Source organism: Oncorhynchus nerka, linkage group LG10, assembly GCF_034236695.1.
Source record: "Oncorhynchus nerka isolate Pitt River linkage group LG10, Oner_Uvic_2.0, whole genome shotgun sequence".
In the NCBI taxonomy this organism is placed as follows: domain Eukaryota; kingdom Metazoa; phylum Chordata; class Actinopteri; order Salmoniformes; family Salmonidae; genus Oncorhynchus; species Oncorhynchus nerka.
Window position 1 is genome coordinate 14,113,429 of NC_088405.1, and position 25,210 is coordinate 14,138,638.

The 25,210-nt window shown below is 43.4% G+C and overlaps 1 protein-coding gene across 1 annotated transcript in view; it reads left to right on the plus strand.

Annotated features, from left to right (window-relative positions):
* lmbrd1 (LMBR1 domain containing 1) overlaps nt 1–22,421 on the plus strand; it is a 212,430-nt gene extending 190,009 nt beyond the window's left edge. The window contains exons 17-18 of the mRNA XM_065023036.1: nt 19,072–19,163; nt 20,951–22,421. Coding sequence (XP_064879108.1) covers nt 19,072–19,163; nt 20,951–21,061 — 203 coding nt within the window. The 3' untranslated portion in view covers nt 21,062–22,421. The remainder of the gene's footprint in view (nt 1–19,071; nt 19,164–20,950) is intronic.
* Nucleotides 22,422–25,210: the final 2,789 nt, after the last annotated feature.

The window sequence follows — 25,210 nt, forward strand, 5'->3', positions numbered from 1 at the left end:
CATGGCTATGGTTTGATGAGCATGACAACGATGTAAACCATATGCCATGGCTGTCTGTCAACGGATCTCAACACTTATGGAAGATTCTAGAGCAGCGCCTCAGACAGCGTTTTCCACCACTATCAACAAAACACCAAATGATGGTAATTATCGTGGAATAATGGTGTCAAATCCCTCCAATAGAGTTCCAGACACTTGTACAATCTTTGCCAAGGTGCATTGAAGCTGTTCTGGCTCGTGGTGAATCAACGCCCTGTTAAGAGTCTTTATGTTGGTGTTTCCTTTATTTTGTTGTTTCCTTTATTTTGGCAGTTACCTGTATATCATCACTTTGGAAGACAAATGCTCCTTCAGAAGTGCAAACAGTAGAAGGAAACATGAGAAGACAAGGCTACATCGACTGCAGTGACTGTACTTAGCGTGAGGAGACTGATGCAGTAACATGATGTTTTATATTTATCTATTGCTGCCTCAGAGAAGGCAGGTGGGCCATTCAACAGGGCAATATGAGCATCCCTCTTCCCAACAAATCAATTAGAATTCTGTCAGTATCAAGAGGATTGTCTTTTGAATTGTATGACAATAGAATGTGTCAGTCAAGACTCCCTTCACTTTGTTCTTAGAGAAAGGAGGCCATCGTGTCATCTTGCCTCTAGCTTGTCAAAGCAGTGTGCTGTTATTCCAAGGCTTGTCTGTTTGCTTATGAATACGGAATACGGATTGATACATCCGGAGACCCTGACAATGGAGTAATTAAATTATGATTAGGGGGAGTCATGTGTTTTGCTTGACGTCTGTATTGGTACAGGAATTTTAAAAATGTGTTTTAAAGATTCACTTTGAGCTTTTGACTGTTGCAAACAATGACAACCCACTCCCTAATAATTAACAGTCACTTACATAACTGTTGACAATGACAGTTACTCATATATTCTGTGGCCCCACAACTCTGATATTTCCAGCACCATGCTCTGAAGATACTAAGGGCCAGAATAACTTGTTTTTCTTTCAAGTTTTTATTACACTCATATAGTGGTCAATACAAACTGAAATCCATGAGCATACAACATATCAGAAAAAAAACATACAAAAAGGTCAAAACAAAAGCAATTGTAAAAGTGTCAGTCAGGATGGGAGCTGAAGGATGGATTGTTTCTCTGGAAGTTGAAGCAGTTCAGATTGTATCAAGTGTGGAGGAAGTGTTGATGGTCTCGGAGGGAGCCAGTCAGTCGGTGTCAGAGACGGTGAGGTCCGCTGCCTCAGCAATGGACCTCGCTGTCGTCTCACGTTCTCCGTCCTCCGGGTTTGCAGATGGTTAGCTAGATAGCCACTCCTCTCCACCAGCACTGTTTAGCACCCACGTGGCTGGTGCTACTCAACAGCAGCCACAAAGGCACTGGAAGCTCACCACACGAGCTTCAAGGTCTCTACGAGGCATTGCAGTCTTCTCTCTTCTCTCCCCCTCAAGCTGTTGTCATGGAAATCCAAACTAACAGTCCTGCAGATAGCCTGCTTGCTAGTTTAACTTGCTAAGTGATTTGGATCATCAAAATGATTTTGTAAATGCAAATTCATTTTAAAAAAATAACAGAAACAATTCCATAAAAAATAAAAGTAAACACCTAATGATGAAAAAAGATATAAAATGAACAGGAGCAATCAGGATGCGTTACAAACTGTTTTATTTAAAACTCTACACTGACCCATGCCCATTGGTTCCTTCATAGAATTACTAGAACAGGAAAACAACTCAGACGATAGCAGTTAGACAGTACACACAATATGGTCGCCGGTCCACCCATCACAAATATTAACTTGACTTGGAATGTCCGTTCTAGAAATTCTAATTATTTGCTGCCATTGTCGAGAGATCACTAGGAGAGGTCATCTAGAGCATAGTCCATTCTCAGAGCCTCCATTGTGTAGAGATCACTAGGAGAGGTCATCTAGAGCATAGTCCATTCTCAGAGCCTCCATTGTCTAGAGATCACTAGGAGAGGTCATCTAGAGCATAGTCCATTCTCAGAGCCTCCATTGTCTAGAGATCACTAGGAGAGGTAATCTAGAGCATAGTCCATTCTCAGAGCCTCCATTGTCTAGAGATCACTGGGAGAGGTCATCTAGAGCATAGTCCATTCTCAGAGCCTCCATTGTCTAGAGAGCACTAGGAGAGGTCATCTAGAGCATAGTCCATTCTCAGAGCCTCCATTGTCTAGAGAGCACTAGGAGAGGTCATCTAGAGCATAGTCCATTCTCAGAGCCTCCATTGTCTAGAGATCACTAGGAGGGGTCATCTAGAGCATAGTCCATTCTCAGAGCCTCCATTGTCAAGAGATCACTAGGAGGGGTCATCTAGAGCATAGTCCATTCTCAGAGCCTCCATTTTCTAGAGATCCCTAGGAAAGGTCATCTAGAGCATAGTCCATTCTCAGAGCCTCCATTGTCTAGAGATCCCTAGGAAAGGTCATCTAGAGCATAGTCCATTCTCAGAGCCTCCATTGTCTAGAGATCACTAGGAGAGGTCATCTAGAGCATAGTCCATTCTCAGAGCCTCCATTGTCTAGAGATCACTGGGAGAGGTCATCTAGAGCATAGTCCATTCTCAGAGCCTCCATTGTCTAGAGATCCCTAGGAAAGGTCATCTAGAGCATAGTCCATTCTCTGAGCCGCCATTGTCTAGAGATCACTAGGAGAGGTCATCTATAGCATAGTCCATTCTCAGAGCCTCCATTGTCTAGAGATCACTAGGAGAGGTCATCTAGAGCATAGTCCATTCTCAGAGCCTCCATTGTCTAGAGATCACTGGGAGAGGTCATCTAGAGCATAGTCCATTCTCAGAGCCTCCATTGTCTAGAGAGCACTAGGAGAGGTCATCTAGAGCATATTCCATTCTCAGCCTCCATTGTCTAGAGAGCACTAGGAGAGGTCATCTAGAGCATAGTCCATTCTCAGAGCCTCCATTGTCTAGAGATCACTAGGAGAGGTCATCTAGAGCATAGTCCATTCTCAGAGCCTCCATTGTCTAGAGATCACTAGGAGAGGTCATCTAGAGCATAGTCCATTCTCAGAGCCTCCATTGTCATCTAGAGCATAGTCCATTCTCAGAGCCTCCATTGTCTAGAGATCATCTAGGATAGTCCATTCTCAGAGCCTCCATTGTCTAGAGATCACTAGGAGTCATCATTCCATTCTCAGAGCCTCCATTGTCTAGAGATCACTAGGAGGGGTCATCTAGAGCATAGTCCATTCTCAGAGCCTCCATTGTCAAGAAATCACTAGGAGGGGTCATCTAGAGCATAGTCCATTCTCAGAGCCTGCATTGTCTAGAGATCCCTAGGAAAGGTCATCTAGAGCATAGTCCATTCTCTGAGCCTCCATTGTCTAGAGATCCCTAGGAAAGGTCATCTAGAGCATAGTCCATTCTCTGAGCCTCCATTGTCTAGAGATCACTAGGAGAGGTCATCTAGAGCATAGTCCATTCTCAGAGCCTCCATTGTCTAGAGATCCCTAGGAAAGGTCATCTAGATTATAGTCCATTCTCTGAGCCTCCATTGTCTAGAGATCACTAGGAGAGGTCATCTAGAGCATAGTCCATTCCCTGAGCCTTCATAAATGAAGACCACTGATCTGGACATTACAGAGAACTCACTGACAGCATCCTAAATGACACCCTATTCCCTATTTAATCCATTACTTTTGACCAGAGCCCATAGGGTCCTACTACCATTAGGGCCCTGGTCAAAAGTAGTGCACTAGATTAGGGCCCTGGTCAAAAGTAGTGCACTAGATAAGGTGCCATTTGGGACACCGACATTGTTCACACTTCAACAGGATTCAGCCAGACTTATCTATGGCCGACATGAAAACGTCAGATGTGCCTTTATAAAGATGTTTCTCTGTTAGATCTACTCCTGTGTCTTAGTGAGCCTCTAAACTACAGCAGGGTGAATCCCTCACACCACAGCTAGGCTGCTGTCTGTCTGTGGTCTTCATCCTGATAAGCTTTCATTTCTCCCATCAGAGCCCAGACCTTTATCCCCAAATGGCAGTTTGACTAGCAACATCTGCGTTTATTGAGTCAAGTGGTCTTTCCTGCTCAGTTCCCTGAACAGAATATATTTCCCTCAGATAGTAAAGTGCTACTAGAATCAAATCAAAGAAAATAAATTTAGTCAGCATCAGGTGAAACAGCACCTCTGTTCAGACAGGATCAAGTGAAACAGCACCTCTGTTCAGACAGCATCAGGTGAAACAGCACCTCTGTTCAGTCAGCATCAGGTGAAACAGCACCTCTGTTCAGACAGCATCAGGAGAAACAGCACCTCTGTTCAGACGGCATCAGGTGAAACAGCACCTCTGATCAGTCAGCATCAGGTGAAACAGCACCTCTGTTCAGTCAGCATCAGGTGAAACAGCACCTCTGTTCAGTCAGCATCAGGTGAAAGAGCACCTCTGATCAGTCAGCATCAGGTGAAACAGCACCTCTGATCAGTCAGCATCAGGTGAAACAGCACCTCTGATCAGTCAGCATCAGGTGAAACAGCACCTCTGATCAGTCAGCATCAGGTGAAACAGCACCTCTGATCAGTCAGCATCAGGAGAAACAGCACCTCTGTTCACCCCCAGCGCATTTGTAATTGTTTTTGTTTTGTTGATGAAACGGAGGAAAAGGGCATCAGCATCATGTGTAACATATTGAGGCTGGTGGAGGGCCAGGTGAGGATCAGGGAGTCAGTTAAAGATCTGTAACATATTCATATATTTCACATGTAATTATGGCCGAGCACTTCAACCCCCTCACTCTTAGACCAGACCCGGGTTCAAATACTATTTGCAATCATGTCAAATAATGTATCTGTGCTTGATTGAGCTTGCCTGCTGCCATAGAACCATTAGAAAAGTATCAAAACTGCAAATTTGGAACTTCAGGTGTCAATCCCTGACCTTAGAGAGCCTTTTTATTTCTCTATTTGGTTAGGTCAGGGTGTGATTTGGGTGGGCATTCTAGTTTGTCTATTTCTTTGTTGGCCGAGTATGGTTCCCAATCAGAGGCAGCTGTCTATCGTTGTCTCTGATTTGGGATCGTACTTAGGCAGCCCTTTTTCCCACCTTCAGTTGTTGGATCTTGTTTGTGTGTAGTGGCTTTCTGCACTACATATATCTTTACGTTCGTTTTGCATTTTGTTGTTTTTTGGTGTGTTTTAAAATAAAAGTATACTGTACGTCTACCACGCTGCACCTTGGTCTCCTTCTACCAATGGATGTAACCGAAGATGCCACCACCAAGGAACAAGCAATGTGGCCAGGAGGAGCAGGGATCCTGGACCCGGGAGAAAAATGAGTGGAGGACATCATGGACATGGGAGGAGGTTATGGTAGGGGACAAGACCCTGCCATGGAAGCAGGCGGAGGCAGCGAAGGAGAACCAACGGCGACTCCGAAGTTCACGACCACGAGGGAAGCCCGAGAGGGGCACACCGGTTGGTCGGTGAAGCCGAGGGGCAAGTTTGACTGGAGGGTTACTCTCTTCTTGTCTGTCTCTCAGTCCAGACTGGAGGGTTACTCTCTTCTTGTCTGTCTCTCAGTCCAGACTGGAGGGTTACTCTCTTCTTGTCTGTCTCTCAGTCCAGACTGGAGGGTTACTCTCTTGTCTGTCTCTCAGTCCAGACTGGAGGGTTACTCTCTTCTTGTCTGTCTCTCAGTCCAGACTGGAGGGTTACTCTCTTCTTGTCTGTCTCTCAGTCCAGACTGGAGGGTTACTCTCTTCTTGTCTGTCTCTCAGTCCAGACTGGAGGGTTACTCTCTTCTTGTCTGTCTCTCAGTCCAGACTGGAGGGTTACTCTCTTCTTGTCTCTCTCAGTCCAGACTGGAGGGTTACTCTCTTCTTGTCTGTCTCAGTCCAGACTGGAGGGTTACTCTCTTCTTGTCTGTCTCTCAGTCCAGACTGGAGGGTTACTCTCTTCTTGTCTGTCTCTCAGTCCAGACTGGAGGGTTACTCTCTTCTTGTCTGTCTCTCAGTCCAGACTGGAGGGTTACTCTCTTCTTGTCTGTCTCTCAGTCCAGACTGGAGGGTTACTCTCTTCTTGTCTGTCTCTCAGTCCAGACTGGAGGGTTACTCTCTTCTTGTCTGTCTCTCAGTCCAGACTGGAGGGTTACTCTCTTCTTGTCTGTCTGTCTCAGTCCAGACTGGAGGGTTACTCTCTTCTTGTCTGTCTCTCAGTCCAGACTGGAGGGTTACTCTCTTCTTGTCTGTCTCTCAGTCCAGACTGGAGGGTTACTCTCTTCTTGTCTGTCTCAGTCCAGACTGGAGGGTTACTCTCTTCTTGTCTGTCTCAGTCCAGACTGGAGGGTTACTCTCTTCTTGTCTGTCTCTCAGTCCAGACTGGAGGGTTACTCTCTTCTTGTCTGTCTCTCAGTCCAGACGGAAGGGTTACTCTCTTCTTGTCTGTCTCTCAGTCCAGACTGGAGGGTTACTCTCTTCTTGTTGGGGTGTGATTGTGTGTGTGTGTGTGTGTGTGTGCTCTCCATGGAGATGGGATGTGATTGTGTGTGTGTGCTCCATGGAGATGGGATGTGATTGTGTGTGTGTGTGTGTGCGCTCTCCATGGAGATGGGATGTGATTGTGTGTATGTGTGTGCTCCATGGAAATGGGATGTGATTGTGTGTGTGTGTGTGTGTGTGTGTGTGTGTGTGTGTGTGTGTGTGTGTGTGTGTGTGTGTGTGTGTTCTGTGGGAAAGAGTGTCCTTGTTAGTTCTGTGGGAAAGAGTGTCCTTGTTAGTACTGTGGGAAATAGTGTCCTTGTTAGTACTGTGGGAAAGACTGTGATCCCCTTATAGATCTACTTGGCTGTCTGTATGTGTGTGTGTATAAAAACTACCATACATAATGTATCATGTAAGAGAAGCCAGCCAGCGCTCACCTCCCCTCACACACACACACACACTCCCCTCGCCTCTGCATCTTTACTGAAGGTTGAATTACCTGATGTTCAAAAGTGGTCTGTGTTCCTCCTCCAGTCTAGGAACGGTAACAGTGCTCTCTCCACACGCACGCACGCACACGGAACTGGAACATTAGAGGTGTATTTCAAGGTGAAGTGGGTCAGGGGTGTACACAGTAATTTGTTTAGGCAGACCACTGTAGAGAGCCATCTGTGGAGGCGGAGACTCTGAGCCCTGTAATTCACCAGGGCAGCTGGGGTGCTGCAGATGGCCGAAGAGGTGGAGAAAAAATAACCGGGAGAAGAGTTGGATGTGTAGGAGAGAGAGGGGAGGAGGTGCAGGACAAAGAGAGAGGGGAGGAGGTGCAGGACAAAGAGAGAGGGGAAGGTGGTGCAGGACAAAGAGAGAGGGGAAGGTGGTGCAGGACAAAGAGAGAGGGAAGGTGGTGCAGGACAAAGAGAGAGGGGAAGGTGGTGCAGGACAAAGAGAGGGAAGGTGGTGCAGGACAAAGAGAGGGAAGGTGGTGCAGGACAAAGAGAGGGAAGGTGGTGCAGGACAAAGAGAGAGGGGAGGTGGTGCAGGACAAAGAGAGAGGGGAGGTGGTGCAGGACAAAGAGAGAGGGGAGGTGGTGCAGGACAAAGAGAGAGGGGAGGTGGTGCAGGACAAAGAGAGAGGGGAGGTGGTGCAGGACAAAGAGAGAGGGGAAGTGGTGCAGGACAAAGAGAGGGAAGGTGGTGCAGGACAAAGAGAGAGGGGAGGTGGTGGGAGAAACAGGGTGGCCGGGTTGCTTTCCTATCATCTAAGTTAGTCCCTCATTGTGTACTGACATTAGAAATGGCTGTATTAGAAATAGAGGTATGAACGTTTAAACCAAGTTGGGATCCTTAACCTTATGAAAAATCCCTCCCACAAAATTGAAATCACATTGCAGTTGTCACAAAACCTATTATTTTCTGGTGTTACAGCCTAACTAGACGATAGTTTATAAAGGCCTGGGGAAAGTTGTCATTTAAATTAAACCAGAGAGGACCCTAACCCCTCCCCCTCAACGTCAGTGAGGTCATCCTGACTGTCTCTACCAACGTCAGCGGGGTCATCCTGACTGTCTCTACCAACATCAGTGAGGTCATCCTGACTGTCTCTACCAACGTCAGCGGGGTCATCCTGACTGTTTCTACCAACGTGAGCGGGGTCATCCTGACTGTCTCTACCAACGTCAGTGGGGTCATCCTGACTGTCTCTACCAACGTCAGTGAGGTCATCCTGACTGTCTCTACCAACGTCAGTGGGGTCATCCTGACTGTCTCTACCAACATCAGTGAGGTCATCCTGACTGTCTCTACCAACGTCAGAGGGGTCATCCTGACTGTCTCTACCCAACGTCAGTGAGGTCATCCTGACTGTCTCTACCAACATCAGCGGGGTCATTCTGACTGTGTCTACCAACGTCAGCGGGGTCATCCTGACTGTCTCTACCAACATCAGCGGGGTCATTCTGACTGTGTCTACCAACGTCAGCGGGGTCATCCTGACTGTCTCTACCAACATCAGCGGGGTCATTCTGACTGTGTCTACCAACGTCAGCGGGGTCATCCTGACTGTCTCTACCAACGTCAGTGAGGTCATCCTGACTGTCTCTACCAACGTCAGCGGGGTCATCCTGACTGTCTCTACCAACGTCAGTGAGGTCATTCTGACTGTCTCTACCAACATCAGCGGGGTCATTCTGACTGTCTCTACCAACGTCAGCGGGGTCATCCTGACTGTCTCTACCAACGTCAGTGAGGTCATCCTGACTGTCTCTACCAACGTCAGAGGGGTCATCCTGACTGTCTCTACCAATGTCAGTGAGGTCATCCTGACTGTCTCTACCAACGTCAGCGGGGTCATCCTGACTGTCTCTACCAACGTCAGTGAGGTCATTCTGACTGTCTCTACCAACGTCAGCGGGGTCATCCTGACTGTCTCTACCCACGTCAGTGAGGTCATCCTGACTGTCTCTACCCAACGTCAGTGAGGTCATCCTGACTGTCTCTACCAACGTCAGAGGGGTCATCCTGACTGTCTCTACCCAACGTCAGTGAGGTCATCCTGACTGTCTCTACCCAACGTCAGTGAGGTCATCCTGACTGTCTCTACCAACGTCAGAGGGGTCATCCTGACTGTCTCTACCCAACGTCAGTGAGGTCATCCTGACTGTCTCTACCAACGTCAGTGGGGTCATCCTGACTGTCTCTACCAACGTCAGTGGGGTCATCCTGACTGTCTCTACCAACGTCAGCGGGGTCATCCTGACTGTCTCTACCAACGTCAGCGGGGTCATCCTGACTGTCTCTACCAACGTCAGCGGGGTCATCCTGACTGTCTCTACCAACATCAGAGGGGTCATCCTGACTGTCTCTACCCAACGTCAGTGAGGTCATCCTGACTGTCTCTACCAACGTCAGTGGGGTCATCCTGACTGTCTCTACCAACGTCAGGGAGGTCATCCTGACTGTCTCTACCAACGTCAGAGGGGTCATCCTGACTGTCTCTACCAACGTCAGAGGGGTCATCCTGACTGTCTCTACCAACATCAGTGAGGTCATCCTGACTGTCTCTACCAACGTCAGAGGGGTCATCCTGACTGTCTCTACCCAACGTCAGTGAGGTCATCCTGACTGTCTCTACCCAACGTCAGGAGGTCATCCTGACTGTCTCTACCAACATCCTGACTGTCTCTACCAACGTCAGGGAGGTCATCCTGACTGTCTCTACCAACGTCAGGGAGGTTATCCTGACTGTCTCTACCATCGTCAGCGGGGTCATCCTGACTGTCTCTACCAACGTCAGGGAGGTCATCCTGACTGTCTCTACCAACGTCAGGGGGGAAATCTAGAGCCTCTCTGAGGGCGTAGGACCTTTATAATAGCTATGGAGCAGAGTTGATAATGTATGTAAAGAGATAGTAGTTTTCTTGTTTAAATAAGTATTGTGCTTGCTATGTTAATGATTGACACTTTTTTCACGTTTTTATCAGACCAATTGTGTTTATCTGACTGTTATTGAAATGGCCGAACAATAATAACACAATCAATTGTTGACTAAAGTCAAGAAGATGAATGCACAGTATATTATTATAGGAAAGCATATCACATATCCGTGGTGGTAGATGGCCTCCCTTATCACCGCACAAAAATAATTGGGCCAGTTACGTAAGTGACAAGCTTCCATGATCAATGGGAAGTGTGAGAATCAAACTGATTAAGTAAAGTGAGCTTCACTTTCAAAGGTTGGTCATTTTAATTCCTTCCAGTGTTCGGCTCTCTCACACACACACAGGGGCGACCATGTGTTTACGGTCCAGATAACAGCACCTGCTATTTACAAAATAAATCATGCTAAGGGAGACATGCCAATACTAACTGCTACAATACAATACTTCATACGTAGCTAACTGCTACAATACAATACCTCACACGTAACTAACTGCTACAATACAATACCTCACACGTAGCTAACTGCTACATTACAATACCTCACACGTAGCTAACTGCTACATTACAATACTTCACACGTAGCTAACTGCTACATTACAATACTTCACACGTAGCTAACTGCTACATTACAATACCTCACACGTAGCTAACTGCTACAATACAATACCTCACATGTAGCTAACTGCTACATTACAATACCTCACACGTAGCTAACTGCTACATTACAATACCTCACACGTAGCTAACTGCTACATTACAATACCTCACACGTAGCTAACTGCGACAATACAATACCTCACACATAGCTAACTGCTACATTACAATACCTCACACGTAGCTAACTGCGACAATACAATACCTCACACGTAGCTAACTGCTACAATACAATACCTCACACGTAGCTAACTGCTACATTACAATACTTCACACGTAGCTAACTGCTACATTACAATACCTCACACGTAGCTAACTGCTACATTACAATACCTCACACGTAGCTAACTGTGACAATACAATACCTCACACGTAGCTAACTGCTACAATACAATACCTCACACGTAGCTAACTGCTACAATACAATACTTCATACGTAGCTAACTGCTACAATACAATACCTCACACGTAGCTAACTGCTACAATACAATACTTCATACGTAGCTAACTGTTACAATACAATACCTCACATGTAGCTAACTGCTACATTACAATACCTCACACGTAGCTAACTGCTACAATACAATACTTCATACGTAGCTAACTGCTACAATACAATACCTCACACATAGCTAACTGCTACATTACAATACTTCACACGTAGCTAACTGCTACAATACAATACTTCACTTCACATGTAGCTAACTAATACAATACTTCACATGTAGCTAACTGCTACAATACAATACTTCACACATAGCTAACTGCTACAATACAATACTTCATACGTAGCTAACTGCTACAATACAATACTTCACATGTAGCTAACTAATACAATACTTCACACGTAGCTAACTGCTAAAATATAATACTTCACACGTAGCTAACTGCTAAAATACAATACTTCACACGTAGCTAACTGCTAGAATACAATACTTCACACGTAGCTAACTGCTACAATACAATACTTCATACGTAGCTAACTGCTACAATGCAATACTTCACACGTAGCTAACTGCTACAATACAATACTTCACACGTAGCTAACTGCAACAATACAATACTTCACACGTAGCTAACTGCTACAATACAATACTTCACACGTAGCTAACTGCTACAATACAATACTTCACATGTAGCTAACTGCTGAAATACATGCTAAGCCGTCTTCAGTAGGCTCCAAGCACTGGTTTCTTTATTTTATGTACTTTGTTTTATGTCAGGGACCGAGCAAAGTATTGAACAAATATTGCACCATATTTAGCTAAATATCTAATTACTATATAGCATCTCCAGCTTTTAGAATGGAATAGGATGTTATTCCATCCTCATCTCTTGACCCTTGTTGAATGCTTTCTCTCCAGAGTTGGGTTTATTTTTAAGTCACTGGCAAAGCCTGTTTCCAATCACATTGTTTGTACTTGTACTTAAGGTCTACCCATTCCTCTGCCCAACAGTATCTGTCCCTACAGCTCCTATTTATTACATCACAACTCCTTTCATTTCCTTCTTATCCATGTAAACTCCCTACCTTTCCCTTCCTGGGACCGGCTCATCAGGTAAGACTGGGGATTCCCCAAACTCTGACAATAGGAAAACTCTGAAGCCTAAGGGCAATCTGACCGTCTCCTCTCTCTCCTCTTTTCTCCTCCTCCTCCTCCTCCTCTTCCTTTCTGCCTCTCCTCTTCTCCATTTAGAGCTGAATAGAGCAACTGACTGGCCACTCTCTTAGGCTCTATCCCAAATTGCACCGTATTTACTATAGAGTGCACTACTTATGACCCAGGCCCATAGGGCTCTCATCAGAAGTAGTGTAGAATGTAAGGACTAGAGTTCCATTTGGACAACAGCCTTAGCCTGTCATGGATACCTCAGCCCTCCAGCCCTGCAGACAAGTGAATTACACAGTTTACCCACTTCTTTTCAAATGCTATTTTTTTCTTGTCTTTCTTTTTTGTTGCACTGTGGCGACTGGAGAGCCGCTTAGCTATTACCCAGGATTCTCCTTGTCTGCACACACACACACACACACACACATAATTAACCTTCTTTAGAGCTGCAGCGACAGTCTCAGACGTTTTGCATGGTTAGTTTGTCGTGGGATTTCTGTGACTTGGATCTTTTCTTTGCAGACACTTTGAAGTCACCTTAAATCTCCTGGCCAGATTCAGTATATGATAGTCAAACTGTTTTTCTATCGTGTTGGTTAAAGTTGTGGTTTTCTTCCTTAAAGGTCAGTCATTCTTTTATTTGTTTTTAAATTCTAAAGAAAACAGCAGCAGTTGCTAGCTTGCCCATCCAGTCCCTCACCTCTCTGTCTTTAAAACACATTATATAGATATAGATGGAAGCTTACAGTACATTAACTGTGACTAAAACATCCTTTATTAGGTAGATACTTACACTACATACGAAATGTGTTGATGCCAAGATAGAAGCCTGCAGTACATATGATATGTGTTGTTGCTAAGATACAAGGCTGCAGTACATATGAGATGTGTTGTTGCTAAGATACAAGGCTGCAGTACATATGAGATGTGTTGTTGCTAAGATAGAAGCCTGCAGTACATATGAGATGTGTTGTTGCTAAGATAGAAGCCTGCAGTACATATGAGATGTGTTGTTGCTAAGATAGAAGCCTGCAGTACATATGAGATGTTTTGTTGCTAAGATACAAGGCTGCAGTACATATGAGATGTGTTGTTGCTAAGATAGAAGGCTGCAGTACATATGAGATGTGTTGTTGCTAAGATACAAGGCTACAGTACATATGACATGTGTTGTTGCTGATACAAGGCTGCAGTACATATGAGATGTGTTGTTGCTATACAAGGCTGCAGTACATATGAGATGTGTTGTTGCTGATACAAGGCTGCAGTACATATGAGATGTGTTGTTGCTAAGATACAAGGCTGCAGTACATATGACTTAACACCACATTTTTTTATTTTTTTATTTCACCTTTATTTAACCAGGTAGGCTAGTTGAGAACAAGTTCTCATTTGCAACTGCGACCTGGCCAAGATAAAGCATAGCAGTGTGAACAGACAACACAGAGTTACACATGGAGTAAACAATTAACAAGTCAATAACACAGTAGAAAAAAAATGGGCAGTCTATATACAATGTGTGCAAAAGGCATGAGGAGGTAGGCGAATAATACAATTTTGCAGATTAACACTGGAGTGATAAATGATCAGATGGTCATGTACAGGTAGAGATATTGGTGTGCAAAAGAGCAGAAAAGTAAATAAATAAATAAAACAGTATGGGAATGAGGTAGGTGAAAATGGGTGGGCTATTTACCAATAGACTATGTACAGCTGCAGCGATCGGTTAGCTGCTCGGATAGCTGATGTTTGAAGTTGGTGAGGGAGATAAAAGTCTCCAACTTCAGCGATTTTTGCAGTTCGTTCCAGTCACAGGCAGCAGAGTACTGGAACGAAAGGCGGCCAAATGAGGTGTTGGCTTTAGGGATGATCAGTGAGATACACCTGCTGGAGCGCGTGCTACGGATGGGTGTTGCCATCGTGACCAGTGAACTGAGATAAGGCGGAGCTTTACCTAGCATGGACTTGTAGATGACCTGGAGCCAGTGGGTCTGGCGATGAATATGTAGCGAGGGCCAGCCGACTAGAGCATACATAAACTCAGCAAAAAGAGAAACATCCCTTTTTTAGGACCCTGTCTTTCAAAGAAAATCCCCATGCTTGTTCAATGAACCATAAACAATTAATGAACATGCACCTGCAGAACGGTCGTTAAGACACGAACAGCTTACAATTAAGTACAATTAGGTGGGCAATTAAGGTCACAGTTATGAAAACTTAGGACACTAAAGAGGCCTTTCTACTGACTCTGAAAAACACCAAAAGAAAGATGCCCAGGGTCCCTGCTCATCTGTGTGAATGTGCCTTAGGCATGCTGCAAGGAGACATGGGGACTGCAGATGTGGCCAGGGCAATAAATTGCCATGTCCGTACTGTGAGACGCCTAAGACAGGGAGATGGGACGGACAGCTGATCGTCCTCGCAGTAGCAGACCACGTGTAACAACACCTGCACAGGATCGGTACATCCGAACATCTCACCTGCAGGACAGATACAAGATGGCAACAACAAACACCTGAGTTACACCAGGAACGCACAATCCCTCCATCAGTGCTCAGACTGTCCCCAATAGGCTGAGAGAGGCTGGACTGAGGGCTTGTAGGCCTGTTGTATAAGGCAGGTCCTCACCAGACATCACCGGCAACAACGTCGCCTATGGGCACAAACCCACCGTCGCTGGACCAGACAGGACTGGCAAAAAGTGCTCTTTACTGACGAGTCGCGGTTTTGTCTCACCAGTTGTGATGGTCGGATTCGCGTTTATTGTCGACGGAATGAGCGTTACACCGAGGCCTGTACTCTGGAGCGGGATCGATTTGGATGTAGAGGGTCTGTCATGGTCTGGGGCCGTGTGTCACAGCATCATCGGACTGAGCTTGTTGTCATTGCAGGCAATATCAACGCTGTGCGTTTCAGGGAAGACATCCTCCTCCCTCATGTGGTACACTTCCTGCAGGCTCAGCCTGACATGACCCTCCAGCATGACAATGCCACCAGCCATACTGCTCATTCTGTGCATGATTTCCTGCAAGACAGGAGTGTCAGTGTTCTGGCCAGCGAAGAGCCCGGATCACAATCCCATGGAGAACGTCTGCGACCTGTTGGATCGGAGGGTGAGGGCTAGGGCAATTCCCCCCAGAAATGTCCGGGAACTTGCAGGTGCCTTGGTGGAAGAGTGGGGTAACATCTCACAGCGAGAACTGGCAAATCTGCACTGCAGTACTTAATGCAGCTGATAGCCACACCAGATACTGACTGTTACTTTTGATTTTGACCCCCATCCTTTGTTCAGGGACACATTATTCCATTTATTTTAGTCACATGTCTGTGGAACTTGTTCAGTTTATGTCTCAGTTGTTGAATCTTGTTATGCTCTTACAAATATTTACACATGTTAAGTTTGCTGAAAATAAACGCAGTTGACAGTGAGAGGACGGTTCTTTTTTGCTGAGTTTATTACGTGTAGGTATGCAGTACATTATGACATATGAGTGGTGTTTAAGATTCTGTCGACTGTGACTTCACATTGGAAGTTATCCAGGGATCAGCCCTATCCACAGTGACAGTGACACAGCTTTCTACTTTACAAGAAGAGTTGTAGGCTCTTTCAGTTACCGTGACACAGTTAGCCCGAGGCTGGGTTCCTCTATGGCGTTAACAGCCCCTCTAAGGCACATCAGTCAGGACAGGGGCACTTAAAGTTCCATTCTGGGATTTGAAAAACAACAAAACGGTAGCCCTGCCACTTGTTTTGGTATACAGCTAAAGGATGGGCTAGGGAAATGTAACCCCTCCCAAATAAATTCAAAAGGAATTAATTTATAAAATGTTTTTTTAATTAAGAATCCATAGGTGAATATCAACAATTGGAATGACCATTGAACAGATTCTCAGATTGTAGTCTTAAGTGAGGACAGGGCCATTGTTAGTTACACAGTTGCACAGCAAGTGCTTTGCTTGGGTAATAAGACTGCATGCAAGTATTTGTATTTATTAGGGATCCCCATTAGTTCCTACTAAGACTGCAGCTACTCTTCCTGGGGTTTATTATGGATCCCCATTAGTTCCTACTAAGACAGCAGCTACTCTTCCTGGGGTTTATTATGGATCCCCATTAGTTCCTACTAAGGCTACTCTTCCTGGGGTTTATTATGGCAGCAGCTACTCTTCCTGGGGTTTATTATGGATCCCCATTAGTTCCTACTAAGACAGCAGCTACTCTTCCTGGGGTTTATTATGGATCCCCATTAGTTCCTACTAAGGCAGCAGCTACTCTTCCTGGGGTTTATTATGGATCCCTATTAGTTGGGGCGGCAGGGTAGCCTAGTGGTTAGAGCGTTGGTCTAGTAACCGAAAGGTTGCAAGTTCGAATCCCCGAGCTGACAAGGTACAAATCTGTCGTTCTGCCCCTGAACAGGCAGTTAACCCACTGTTCCTAGGCCGTCATTGAAAATAAGAATTTGTTCTTAACTGACTTGCCTAGTAAAATAAAGGTAAAATAAAAATTAAAAAAAGTTCCTGTCAAGGCAGCAGCTACTCTTCCTGGGGTTTATTATGGATCCCAATTAGTTCCTGTCAAGGCAGCAGCTACTCTTCCTGGGGTTTATTATGGATCCCTATTAGTTCCTGCCAAGGCAGCGGCTACTCTTCCTGGGGTTTATAATGGATCCCCATTAGTTCCTGCCAAGGCAGCAGCTACTCTTCCTGGGGTTTATTATGGATCCCTATTAGTTCCTGCCAAGGCAGCAGCTACTCTTCCTGGTGTTTATTATGGATCCCCATTAGTTCCTGCCAAGGCAGCAGCTACTCTTCCTGGTGTTTATTATGGATCCCCATTAGTTCCTGTAGTACTGTGCACCTCCGATAGTCTGTTCTGGACTTGGGGACTGTGACTAATCCTCTTGTGGCATGTCTTTTGGGGTATGTATGGGTGTCTGAGCTGTGTGTTCATTGTTTAGACAGACACCTTTGTACATTCAACTTGTCAACACTTCTTACAAAAACAAGTAGTGATGAAGTCAATCTCTCCTCCACTTTGAGCCAGGAGAGATTGACATGCATATTATTAATGTTAGCTCTCCGTGTACTTTTAAGTGCCAGCCATGCTACCCTGTTCTGAGACAGCCATGCTGCCCTGTTCTGAGACAGCCATGCTGCCCTGTTCTGAGCCAACTGCAATTTCCCTAAGTCCCTCTTTGTGGCACCTGACCACACTGCAAGTGATTGCTTTGTCACACTTAATCGTACACACACTGCCACTCTGTGTTTCTTATGGACTTTCATTGACAGTTGAAACCTTCCAACTCACCCTGTTGTTTCTTACAACAATGTTTCTTCAACATGGAAAACAAAACCTACAAGTGAATACCTCCATATTCCCATTTCATGGAATATATTGCTACATACTGTAGTGAAGAACTCTCATTTGAAGTAAACTCATAACTAGAATAATAACATTGACTAAAAGCAAAGATATTCAAATATAATAATGGCCTGAAGATGTCCACCCCCCCAAAAAAAAAAATCCTTTTACAGGATCCAATCACACTGCTTCATCTTAACCTCGCAGTGACACTTGATGTAAACTTAATTTACTTAAACCTGTTCCATCTGCCTCGCCTTGGATTGAGAATATCGCCCGTGGACACAGTTAGTTGTTACTTTGCCAGTTCTCAACCCCTCACACACTGACTCATACATAAGAACGTAGTCTAATATAAATGCATTAGGATGCTGGATTCACACCAAGTTCTGCTGTTTATCTCCCTTCCCTGCATTTGGAGTTATAATGTCAAACCCCTTTCTGACTCATAAGAAGGTACTGAAAGCATTCGTATGCTAAGTACATGCAGATTTCTGTTATTTGGTTTATGAGTGTTTTACTTACATTCCATTAACTGTTGCATTGTATGATGGTAGTCTAAAATACATGCAGATTTCTGTTATTTGGTTTATTGAGTGCTTTACTTACATTCCATTAACTGTTGCATTGTATGATGGTAGTCTAAAATACATGCAGATTTCTGTTATTTGGTTTATTGAGTGTTTTACTTACATTCCATTAACTGTTGCATTGTATGATGGTAGTCTAAAATACATGCAGATTTCTGTTATTTGGTTTATTGAGTGCTTTACTTACATTCCATTAACTGTTGCATTGCATGATGGTAGTCTAAAATACATGCAGTAGGATGCTAGGTTCTTATTTTCCTATTTCCGTGTTTACTTTCATTTCTAAAAGTGTAAGAGGGTCCCTATTAGTTCTGAAACCGACAACCATTAGATTATCAATCTCAATGACAACCATTAGAATGTCCATTTCTGGTCTGACTGGTCTTTTTACTGCATTTGGTTGATAATGGCTCCTACTTACATCCCATTAACTGTTGCATTAACATCATGGATCAAACGGATGCTGCAGGGCCTGTAATTAATGTCGGAGGCGTCTCTTGGGGCTACCTTGTAATGGTGGTGGTGTTGGGTCACTACCAGTTAGTATAATGCCGCTAATTGCTCCCAGAATAAGATCCTTTAACATTTTAAAGACATAATGGCTGCATTTTCACAGGCAAGCCAATTCTGATTGGTCAATAGAACAATTATTGAAAAAATGATCAGAATTGGGCTGCCTGTGTAAACGCAGCCATAGTGACTTCAGTGAACTCCTAAGGCTGACCATGTTGTGCTGTTGAAACATATAAATATACATGTAAATATATGCTTGTTTTTGTGTCATTTAATATACATTTGCCGTTCCAAACACACAACACTTGAAGTCTAAACTAAGTTTAGAGAACTAAGATTATCTCCTGATGTCAAACTAATGCAGTGTTAGCAAAGACTCAATTATGTTCTTTCAATTTTTTTGTTTTCTCACTTTTTCAGACGAATGCACAGTGACGAGGTCGTACCTTTTCCTCCACAAGTTCTGGTTCTTCAGTACCATCTACTACTTTGGTAACTGGGTGTTTATCGGGGTATGTGTTGGAAACTCAAAGATTTGGTTGACAATGTTCTTGCAAAAATGTCACAGATGGTGTAACTATAAGTGCAATTTATAGTTTAAAGGCAGATCAGATTTACTGAGTACTGCTGAGTCTGCTAGAATTATAGCTTCAATTCATTGATTGATTGGTTAAATTGTTTGGACATTAAAGATGACCGCCATACTAGCGTTCTACTTAAACTGCATACTAATTTACTTAATTAACCGCATGCTCATTTACTTAAACCATATACTCATACTCATTTACTTAAACCGCGTACACATTTACTTAAACCACATACTCATTTACTTAAACTGCATACTCATGTACTTAATCTGCACACTCATTTAGACCGCATCCTCATTTACTTAAACTGCATACTCATTTATTTAAACAGCATACTCATTTACTTAAACCGTGTACTCATGTACTTTAACTGCATACTCATTTAAACCGCATACTCATTTACTTAAACTGCATACTCATTTATTTAAACAGCATACTCATGTACGTTAACTGCGTACTAATTTAAACTGCGTACTAATTTAAACTGCGTACTCATTTAAACTGCGTACTCATTTAAACCGCATACTCATTTACTTAAACCGCATACTCATTTACTTAAACCTTAAACCGTGTACTCATTTACTTAAACCGCAAACCAATTTACTTAAACTGCGTACTCATTTACTTAAACCGTGTACTCATTTACTTAAACCGCGTACTCATTTACTTAAACTGCGTACTCATTTACTTAAACTGCGTACTCATTTACTTAAACTGCGTACTCATTTACTTAAACTGCGTACTCATTTACTTAAACTGCGTACTCATTTACTTAAACTGCGTACTCATTTCGGCGTTTGATCTAGTAGAATTCATTGGTCTTTTCTGACTCACGTGTTAGACGACAGCTGATAATCAGATAAATTGACCTGCTGTACTATTTTCTAAATTTCACATACTAGAAAACTTTATTTTTTCACATACTATTTATATAGTACGCTAGTATGAGTATTGGGAGATGGCCCATGACTTATTTCCATACGTTCCATGTTTTCCACCTGTAGGTTCTCCTCATTGACCTGGTGGTGTTTGATTGTAAATGTTCATGTTTTCTACCTGTAGGTTCTCCTCATTGACCTGGTGGTGTTTGATTGTAAATGTTCATGTTTTCCACCTGTAGGTTCTCCTCATTGACCTGGTGGTGTTTGATTGTAAATGTCCATGTTTTCCACCTGTAGGTTCTCCTCATTGACCTGGTGGTGTTTGATTGTAAATGTCCATGTTTTCCACCTGTAGGTTCTCCTCATTGACCTGGTGGTGATTGATTGTAAATGTCCATGTTTTCCACCTGTAGGTTCTCCTCATTGACCTGGTGGTGATTGATTGTAAATGTCCATGTTTTCCACCTGTAGGTTCTCCTCATTGACCTGGTGGTGATTGATTGATTGTAAATGTCCATGTTTTCCACCTGTAGGTTCTCCTCATTGACCTGGTGGTGTTTGATTGTAAATGTCCATGTTTTCCACCTGTAGGTTCTCCTCATTGACCTGGTGGTGTTTGATTGTAAATGTCCATGTTTTCCACCTGTAGGTTCTCCTCATTGACCTGGTGGTGATTGATTGTAAATGTCCATGTTTTCCACCTGTAGGTTCTCCTCATTGACCTGGTGGTGTTTGATTGTAAATGTCCATGTTTTCCACCTGTAGGTTTTCCTCATTGACCTGGTGGTGTTTGTTTGATTGATTGTAACTTTCCATGTTTTCCACCTGTAGGTTTTCCTCATTGGCCTGTTGGTGTCATGTTGTAAGGGGAAGAAATCAGTGATCGAAGGAGAGGTGGAGGCAGATGACTCTGACATGAGTGAAGACGAATATGTCCACTGACAAGACCACAGCCTGCCGGACCTGGGTTCAAATACTATTTGAAATGTTTTAAATACTTTTGAGCATTTGCTTTAGCCTGCCTGGGAGTGTCGGGTGGGCGGGGTTTGCATGTTCTGGACTTTTCTATTGGTTCACCTGCAAAAGGCAGGCTTAATCAAATACAATTGAAGTATTTTAAATCATTTTAAACAGTGTGCCCTAATGAATATGGCCCAGGTCTGCTACCTGCATTTAAACCGGATTGGTTTCTGTTACCGCTGGTTTGCTATAACATAAGAATTTGACATTTGGATTGTTCATACAAGGCAGTAAAACTTTAATTTGAACTGTTGTTTTCTGGTTTCTGCCTGAGATTGGTTAATATTCCACAACGTTGTGTTGATACTGATTTATTATAACAGGAGAGGGTGATGGTGAGGTTGCTTTTTTCTATTAGGGCAACGTTTTGTTTTTGTTCAGTCAAGTGTCTTTGTTCAAAGCAGTATGTAAACCCTGAATGCATCCCAAATGGCACCCTATTTCAAATATAGTGCACTTCTTTTGACCAAAGCCCTATTGGACCCTGGTCAAAAGTAGTGCACTATATAGGAAATAGTGTTCCATTTGAGATGCAACCCTCTTTGTGTTACTATGGGTATGTGCCTGTTGTTTCAAATGTCATCTCCACCAATTCCATGTTTTATGTTTCCAAAAAGAAATATTTAGTGTTGCAAAATTCTGGTATATTTTCCAAAATGAGAGGATTCTGAATTTCCTGCTTATTTCCCTCACTATTCTGGGAATCTTCAAATGGGGACGAAAAAGCCAGAAAACCAGGTGATTTGTGGAACGTTCCCAACATTTTCCAACCCTAAGAAAGATCCCTGGTTGAGAACCAAACGGTGAGTTATTCAACAAGCCTGTGGTACTGGATGTTTTGGATCCTGAAAAGACCAGATGTTGTCGGGGAAACATCGTCCAGGATTACTTTGTTTCTGATTTATTTGAACTCAGCACATTTTTGTTGTCATGTACATTTCTGTAATATATGGCTGGATAAATGTTTATTTTAGCCTTTAACAGATGTATTATTTTTAAGATTACTAACTTAGCACATTCAGCATGTTAACTTACAGCAACAAATATGGACATGTATTTGAGACCATATTGATAATGCACATTGCTGAGTTAAAATATATATTCTCTTATCCCTGATTTTGGTTGTGTTTGGTTGGGCTTAGCTTGACTAACTGTTATTGCGTTGATGAATTGATTTGCTGTAAAGTTATCTGAACATGAACCGAGCATAATATCACTTGACTACTGATCACGATGTCAATTTACTTTATGAATTTGGAATAAAATATGAATTCTGAATTGATTATTGCTGTATTTACGTTGTTAATCTATAAATTTCTAACGTTAATTCAGGGATTGCTTTGGACCTTGAACTTGGGGTTGGCGTAGCCATTTGTTTTTCAAGGACTAGACATTAGTGCTATTTATTGTGTCCTCTTTAAAACGGTTGATAATAAAGAGGTTGGCCCATCGTATTTAGTGTGCCATGCACTTTTCATCACTGCACTAGATACCAGTGCATCCTTTAAAACGGTTGATAATAAAGAGGTTGGCCCATCGTATTTAGTGTGCCATGCACTTTTCATCACTGCACTAGATACCAGTGCATCCTTTAAAACGGTTGATAATAAAGAGGTTGGCCCATCGTATTTAGTGTGCCATGCACTTTTCATCACTGCACTAGATACCAGTGCATCCTTTAAAACGGTTGATAATAAAGAGGTTGGCCCATCGTATTTAGTGTGCCATGCACTTTTCATCACTGCACTAGATACCAGTGCATCCTTTAAAACGGTTGATAATAAAGAGGTTGGCCCATTTAGTATTTAGTGTGCCATGCACTTTTCATCACTGCACTAGATACCAGTGCATCCTTTAAAACGGTTGATAATGAAGAGGTTGGCCCATCGTATTTAGTGTGCCATGCACTTTTCATCACTGCACTAGATACCAGTGCATCCTTTAAAACGGTTGATAATAAAGAGGTTGGCCCATCGTATTTAGTGTGCCATGCACTTTTCATCACTGCACTAGATACCAGTGCATCCTTTAAAACGGTTGATAATGAAGAGGTTGGCCCATCGTATTTAGTGTGCCATGCACTTTTCATCACTGCACTAGATACCAGTGCATCCTTTAAAACGGTTGATAATGAAGAGGTTGGCCCATCGTATTTAGTGTGCCATGCACTTTTCATCACTGCACTAGATACCAGTGCATCCTTTAAAACGGTTGATAATGAAGAGGTTGGCCCATCGTATTTAGTGTGCCATGCACTTTTCATCACTGCACTAGATACCAGTGCATCCTTTAAAACGGTTGATAATAAAGAGGTTGGCCCATCGTATTTAGTGTGCCATGCACTTTTCATCACTGCACTAGATACCAGTGCATCCTTTAAAACGGTTGATAATAAAGAGGTTGGCCCATCTTATTTAGTGTGCCATGCACTTTTCATCACTGCACTAGATACCAGTGCATCCTTTAAAACGGTTGATAATGAAGAGGTTGGCCCATCGTATTTAGTGTGCCATGCACTTTTCATCACTGCACTAGATACCAGTGCATCCTTTAAAACGGTTGATAATGAAGAGGTTGGCCCATCGTATTTAGTGTGCCATGCACTTTTCATCACTGCACTAGATACCAGTGCATCCTTTAAAACGGTTGATAATAAAGAGGTTGGCCCATCGTATTTAGTGTGCCATGCACTTTTCATCACTGCACTAGATACCAGTGCATCCTTTAAAACGGTTGATAATAAAGAGGTTGGCCCATCGTATTTAGTGTGCCATGCACTTTTCATCACTGCACTAGATACCAGTGCATCCTTTAAAACGGTTGATAATAAAGAGGTTGGCCCATCTTATTTAGTGTGCCATGCACTTTTCATCACTGCACTAGATACCAGTGCATCCTTTAAAACGGTTGATAATGAAGAGGTTGGCCCATCGTATTTAGTGTGCCATGCACTTTTCATCACTGCACTAGATACCAGTGCATCCTTTAAAACGGTTGATAATGAAGAGGTTGGCCCATCGTATTTAGTGTGCCATGCACTTTTCATCACTGCACTAGATACCAGTGCATCCTTTAAAACGGTTGATAATAAAGAGGTTGGCCCATCGTATTTAGTGTGCCATGCACTTTTCATCACTGCACTAGATACCAGTGCATCCTTTAAAACGGTTGATAATAAAGAGGTTGGCCCATCTTATTTAGTGTGCCATGCACTTTTCATCACTGCACTAGATACCAGTGCATCCTTTAAAACGGTTGATAATGAAGAGGTTGGCCCATCGTATTTAGTGTGCCATGCACTTTTCATCACTGCACTAGATACCAGTGCATCCTTTAAAACGGTTGATAATGAAGAGGTTGGCCCATCGTATTTAGTGTGCCATGCACTTTTCATCACTGCACTAGATACCAGTGCATCCTTTAAAACGGTTGATAATAAAGAGGTTGGCCCATCGTATTTAGTGTGCCATGCACTTTTCATCACTGCACTAGATACCAGTGCATCCTTTAAAACGGTTGATAATAAAGAGGTTGGCCCATCTTATTTAGTGTGCCATGCACTTTTCATCACTGCACTAGATACCAGTGCATCCTTTAAAACGGTTGATAATGAAGAGGTTGGCCCATCGTATTTAGTGTGCCATGCACTTTTCATCACTGCACTAGATACCAGTGCATCCTTTAAAACGGTTGATAATAAAGAGGTTGGCCCATCGTATTTAGTGTGCCATGCACTTTTCATCACTGCACTAGATACCAGTGCATCCTTTAAAACGGTTGATAATGAAGAGGTTGGCCCATCGTATTTAGTGTGCCATGCACTTTTCATCACTGCACTAGATACCAGTGCATCCTTTAAAATCACTGGTTGATAATGAAGAGGTTGGCCCATCGTATTTAGTGTGCCATGCACTTTTCATCACTGCACTAGATACCAGTGCATCCTTTAAAACGGTTGATAATGAAGAGGTTGGCCCATCGTATTTAGTGTGCCATGCACTTTTCATCACTGCACTAGATACCAGTGCATCCTTTAAAACGGTTGATAATAAAGAGGTTGGCCCATCGTAT